This window comes from Neophocaena asiaeorientalis, unplaced genomic scaffold, assembly GCF_003031525.2.
Source record: "Neophocaena asiaeorientalis asiaeorientalis breed wild unplaced genomic scaffold, Neophocaena_asiaeorientalis_V1.1 scaffold82, whole genome shotgun sequence".
In the NCBI taxonomy this organism is placed as follows: domain Eukaryota; kingdom Metazoa; phylum Chordata; class Mammalia; order Artiodactyla; family Phocoenidae; genus Neophocaena; species Neophocaena asiaeorientalis.
The window spans coordinates 6,932,517-6,938,516 of record NW_020173068.1 but is presented as its reverse complement, the minus strand read 5'-3'; the positions used below and the strand labels follow the sequence as shown (position 1 = coordinate 6,938,516).

The 6,000-nt window shown below is 49.6% G+C and overlaps 2 protein-coding genes across 3 annotated transcripts in view; one reads left to right on the top strand and one right to left on the bottom strand.

The window, feature by feature from the left end:
- Positions 1–490: 490 nt before the first annotated feature.
- Positions 491–5,465, bottom strand: PROCR (protein C receptor). Of its 2 annotated transcripts, XM_024742894.1 has the most exons (5): positions 4,828–5,465; positions 4,557–4,707; positions 2,110–2,361; positions 1,439–1,717; positions 566–1,184 (listed from the first exon to the last, which is right to left on the bottom strand). In XM_024742894.1, the coding sequence occupies exons 2-5, from the start codon at positions 4,633–4,635 to the stop codon at positions 1,066–1,068; spliced, it is 729 nt and encodes a 242-aa protein (XP_024598662.1). In that variant the 5' UTR covers positions 4,636–4,707; positions 4,828–5,465; the 3' UTR covers positions 566–1,065. The 2 variants fall into 2 exon arrangements, with proteins under 2 accessions (XP_024598661.1, XP_024598662.1); XM_024742893.1 differs by having other exon boundaries at positions 491–1,184; positions 4,557–5,465.
- The window catches only part of EDEM2 (ER degradation enhancing alpha-mannosidase like protein 2), a 44,063-nt gene continuing 40,344 nt past the window's right edge, over positions 2,282–6,000 (top strand). The window contains exon 1 of the mRNA XM_024742892.1: positions 2,282–2,350. The gene's annotated coding sequence lies outside the window, so the exon portion shown is untranslated. The remainder of the gene's footprint in view (positions 2,351–6,000) is intronic.

Here is a 6,000-nt window from a genome sequence, read left to right as displayed (position 1 = left end):
CGAGGCTGTCTTATGACAAAACACATGCTCTCAAAGACATCATGACATTGTTTCCCCATGGAAACCACCACATAGAGACAGTATTTGAAGTCATGGAAGTTAGTAGGTCACCAGAAAGGGTACAGTTTAAAGGGGAACAAAAGGAGCCAAAAAAAGGAATTCTAAGGAAGTCAACATTTCAAAGGTGAATTGAGGAAGATGACATAGGCAAAGGGATTGATTGAGCAGCCAGAACACATTTTAAAGATGAGAAGTATGCTATCTCAGAAGTTGGGGTAAAAAGAGAGCCCTAGTCCACAAAGTGAAATGTTGCAGATATCATGGAAGATGAAGGTTTCACAATTAGAGGTCATTGATGATCTTAGACCAGTTTACAGAGAAGTCAGATTGCAGTGGGTTGAAGAGAGAATGGGTGGTGAGGAAGTAGAAGCAAAGGGTATAGGCTACTTTCCCCAAAGTTTTGCAAAGTAGAGGAAATAATAATGCTGTATACATAAGTAAGGAATTTTATTAATGTTATTATTAATTGATTAATTAATAATTCCTTGCTCCCATATTACTTCGATTGCACACTTCCATCATTTCTCTGGTTATTTCTACCTCTATTGTATAATACCAGTGTCCCTTCCCAAGTCTAACATACACAGAAGCACTGAATGTTGGTTGTTTGGGTTGTGGATGATTTGTTTTATTTGGTTATGTGTTTTGAACGCCTCAGGTGATTCTGTCTTTGGAGGATGGGTGGGCCACAGACCACCTCCGTTGCCCCAACTGCATCATCTGTTTTCCACAAACATAGATAAGCATTCACTTCGCAGACCAGTTCAGCAAAGGTGCCAGTTCTTAGGATCTTAGCAAACCAACTACCCTGTCTACCTAGGCTCCTCCCCTCCCCTCCCTCAAACTCTTGGTGGGCGGGTCTCGGAGAAGCATTGAGCTGCCATTCTAAATCTTCTGGAGTATAATGTCCCAGATGGGGAATCTGTACAGTTTTGCAGTGAGCTGAGATCTTCCTTTGCCAGGCCCCATCAGTCTAGCTCTTTTTCAGAGAGGGCTGGAGAGTAATTAACACCGCTGCCGTCCACCTGTGCACAAGAAGATGGCTACGGCCACTCCAGTGATGATGAAACAGCCCACCAGGATGCCCAGGACCAGCGAAGTGTAGGAGCGGCCTACTTGGCTTCCTGCAGAACACGCGGAGAGTTAGCTTGAAGAACATACCCCCAAGGAGTCCATGGTTTGAATCAAACCCCAAGGGATTCCTTCCCCAAAGGAAGCGGGGCGGGGAGGGCTAGTTCACCAATTTACGGAAGGTGTGTGTACTCTGTCCCAAACCGCCAGCCTTGGGCCTTCTGTTGCTCAAGGTATCCATCCTTCAGGTCCACGCATTTGCCTGGAACCCACCCAACACACAGGACCCTCCCCGATCCCACCATACCTTTCGAGTTGTTCCCGGTGATGTGTTTCTGCACGTACTGCACACAGGTGTCCTGCAGAAATTCCCTCAGTTCGTACCGAGTACGATTGTACTTGTTGAGCTGCTCCAGGGCGTAGGTGACCACACTGGAAGATGCCTGAGGCCCTGCCGTCCATGAGGCTGTCTTCGGTTGGAAACTCATAAAGGAGCTCCCATTCACAGCCACTTCGAAGAAGACACGGGCTTTCAAGCCCTCAGGAGGCAGCTCACATCCCAGGAAGCAGCGAATGGTCAGAGGAACTGTAGATGGGGGATTCAGGGTCAGGGGGCTATGTGGAAGGGTGTCAGGTGTCGGGGCATGTCCGCCAGGGGGAAGTGAGCTTTCAGGGTGCAGGGTGGATCAGGGACAGGGCCTTTTAACAGGGGCTACCCCGAGGTCATGCCAGCAGGAAGAGGGCCTGACGGACAGTACAGTACGTCAGCTAGGACACCCACTCTTCTCCAGCCTCAATCTCCCACCCAGCAATCAGCAAAGGCAAAAAGACCACGCCCAGCAAGCATACCCATCCCAGAACTTGGCCCCGCCCGGTTCTTCCACAGACCCTCCCCCCAGTTAGGTCCCGCCCATAGGCCGCGCCTCCCACCTCAAGGTCCCACCCTCGCCAGCCCTCGCCCCTGCGTGCGTCACTCACAGGCCACGCCCCGCTCGTGGTGCACCACCTGCACCAGGCCCAGGAACTCCTGCAGGTAGCGTTTCACACTGTTCTTTGTGAGAGCCCAGCTCTCGGGCTCCTGCAAGGGCTGCAGCTGTTGGATCGAGACGTTGTTGCCCGGGCCTTCCAGAACGTGCGTCAGGACCCCCCCGAGCGTCACGTTGCCCCGGTGCCACACTTGAGAGGGGTTGCGGAAGTAGGAGACCTGGATCATGTGGAGGTACCGCGGGCCTGGGGGCAGGAGTCAGCGCGTCGGGCCCAGGCCGGCGTGGGAGGGGTCAGCGTGTAACCCGAGATAATAACTTCCCACCCAGAGGTCGGCCGCCCACCTTCTTGGCCCTTCCTAAACCATAAAGTGCCCTCCCACCCTTCCTTCCATTTGACGCTCTCAGGAACCCTGCCAGGAAGGCAGGACAGGGGTTATTATCTTTGTTTTTACAGATGAGGAAACTGAGGCTAGAAGTGCAGGAGCCACTTGCCCCAGGATAATCCAGACGGTCAGTGGAAGGCCACTCTGGTCTGCTTTCTCTCTCTCACCCCTTCCTCCCCACCCCCCCATTTCCAGTTGGTTAACAAATCCTGACCTACAATGAAGTCCCAATTCCATCTCCTGTTCTCTGTCTCCTCTGCCACTGCCCCACTTCAGGCCTCAGTGGTTCTCATCTGTCCTGGAGTAGTAACTTCCTTCCTCATCCCCCCCCTCCACTCATCTTTCAGTGTCACCCCTTCTAATCTGCCCTCCACCTGGCCCAGAAATAAGATTATGTCCTTCTGCTTAAAAATCCTCCAGGGACACAGTCCCCTATCAACAACAATAGTAATAGCCATTAACTGCTTATTATGACCTGGGCACTGTACTTTACATGCATCATTATCTTATTTGTGCTTTCCTTCCATTAACTTGATGTAGTAGCTACTATTACTAACCCCAGTCCATGTGGAAAACAGGTGAAAGTGGCATAGCAGAGTCAAGGTTAGCATGCAGGCAGTCTGAGCCCAGCACTCTTAGCCACTCAACTATACTGTCTCCAAATAGGATATCTGTCCGTAGAATCAAGTCCAAAGTCTTTAGCCTGACATTCAAGGCTGCTGGAGACTTGGCCCCACCTGCCTTTTTTGGCCTCTTCCCTGTGCTTAGATAGTACCTCAAAGTACTTGGAGTCCGTCATGCTGCCTTTCAGGTGACATGTGAATAGCATGCCAGGGTTGCTGTGCCTCCTGGCAAACTTCTGTTCATGCTTTAAGACCCAGCTGTTGCCCTCTCCTTGAAGAAGTTTTCCTGATGCTTCTCTTTACCCTCTCAGACACAGTGGGTCAGTTTCAGCGATCCCAGATTCTGCATAACTGTCTCCAAACACACAGGCTTCCATTCCTCTAGGCTATGGAATCATGTCTGGTTATCTCTGCCTCCTACACCCACTAAGGGCCTGGCATGGAGTTGGTACCCAGAGAATGTCTGAGGGGGGAATGAGTCTGGCGATGTAAATCTCCTTGGGGACATGTGTCTTGTCCACGTTTGCATCTGAGAAGTTGTGCTCTGTGTCTGTGGATGTGAACGAGTATTTCTGTGTGGGTCACCCCCAGACAAGGTTCTTAACTGCTTTGACCAGTCTCCTCCTTTGTAAAATGGAGATAATAATATCACCCACCTTGTAAGGATTTTGTGGGAGTGAAATGAGTCAATACATGTATTAAGCATAGTGAGCACTGATTGAATACTGGTTCTTATTTGCTCCCTCTCTGAGGGGGAGACTGAAGCTACAGAGGCTGTGGGAGAGGGGAGACGAGGCCCCTGTGCAATTACAGTGCAAGGCAGTAACTCCCCTTCCCTGCTTAAATGGATCCACTGTGGCAGCCTGATCCTTCACAAGTTCTCCCATCAACCGCAGCTTGTCTCTCCCCCGGGTTTCCCCTCACCAGCTGTCCCCAGTCTTCCTCCACCTTATCTAGTCTCCTCTTCTGCCTCACAGGTCTCAGCCCCAGTCTTTCCCCAAGTCTCCCGTCAGTTCTCCCAGTGTCTCTCATTCCTTCCATCTCTTGTCTCATCCCTAAGTCTCTTCCCATCTTCCCTAAACTCACCTCCATCCACCATCACCCTCAGACCTCCCTCTCCAGACTTTGCCCCATCTTTCCTCTCTCCCCATGGCTAATTCTCTCACCCTTTCTACAAGCCCCTTTCCCATTTTTCCAGTCTTGTTTCCCCCCAGCCTCCTGCATCTCCCCCTTCCCAGGGGCTGAACTATGCTTCCTCACCTTGGCTTTGGGACACGAACCAGTCCCCAGGACCTGCCTGCCCGCTGGAGAGATCCAGCCGGCTGCAGACACAGACACTGTGGGATAAGCTCCCCTCTGGTCTTGCCTGTGTACCCAGACAGGATGAGAGTCTCCAGAACCATCCCAGGGCACGAGATGTGCCGTCGACTCACCATCTGGGGCTTCCTGGCTACAGAGGGCGCAGCAGGGCAGGAGCAGTAGTGGCAGCAGGGGCAGCAGTGTTGTCAACATCCTGTAGCTGAGTTTCTCGACCCCACCTGGGCTCTTGGCTCTGGCAGGCTGGGGGCTCCGGCTGACTGCAGCCTAGGGGAAAAAGAAGTGAGGACTGTCTGAGACAGGAGGAGACTGGACGGAGGAGGCTGGAAGGTGGCCAGGGCATGGGAAGAGAAAGAGGTCGGCAGGCTTACAAACTCTTATTCTTACCCAGTCACATTTCCTACTAGGAGGCGGGCCTCTCTCTTTCCCTCCTTCTGCCCCGCCCTGAATCACACTCTCCTGCCTGCAGGGACCTGCCTTTTCCCTGGGCCACTTCTGAGGAACAGGGAGCGGAAAAGGGGGAGAAGGGCCAGAGAGAAGTCCTGCCTTCGCTGAGTCAGGGGGTGGGGCATCAACTTAGAGCAGATTCTAGGATGTTGAGATCAGCACGTTCCTCGTGGGGAAACTGAGGCCCAGAGAGATGTAAGGAATTAAAGAAAAAATAAAAGAATGACATAGAACAGTATAAAAGTTTTCAGTGCATCACCCTTAATAAGGGTAAACATTATTTCATGAAATATTTGTCCTGTTGTATATGTGTGTGTGTTGGTTCTGTGTGTGTATATTTCTATGGTGGATGGCAGTGTGAAGTTTATTTCTTACTCTAGGAAGCAAGTAGAAAAATTTGAAAGTCACTCTCCCAAACTATGTTAATCTATACTGTGGGATACTATGCAGTTGTTAAAAAAAACCTTTCTGCCCAATGCCCACTCTGTCTTCATAATATTACTTAGCACTACCTGAAATGATTTTACTTATTCATTTACATGTTTATTGTCTGAATGTCCCATCAGGATGTAAGCTCCATGAGGATAGAGGCTGTCCATCTTATTTGCTACTGTGCCTGGAACAGTGCACATCATAAATAATAGCATAATAAATAATAAATGTCAGCTAATGGATGACTCAGTGAGATAGTGATTATATGCATAAATCACCAAGAGTAAGTTACAGAATATTATGTACAGTTTAGAACCATTTATGTGTCAGCCATGCACACAACAACTAAACAACCTATTTCTTTATGCGAGTAAAGGAATCTGGAAAGATGTACATCAAATATAGCAGTAGTTCATCTCCAGGGAGGGGCCTGAGATTAAGTGTGTGTGTGTGTGTGTGTGTGTGTGTGTGTGTGTGTGTGTGTGTGTGTTTGGTGTATGCGTTAGGGGTGACAATCTTGTGAAAGGCTTTCTCTATTTTGTGAAGGATTTTATCACTCTATCTGTATTGTTTGAAAATTTTGTATCTAGAATGTGATCATATATCTCTTGTTGGATTAAAACTAGAAGTTTAAGTAACAGATTGTGGTAGAAGACACATTATGAACTGATGTGTTGACAT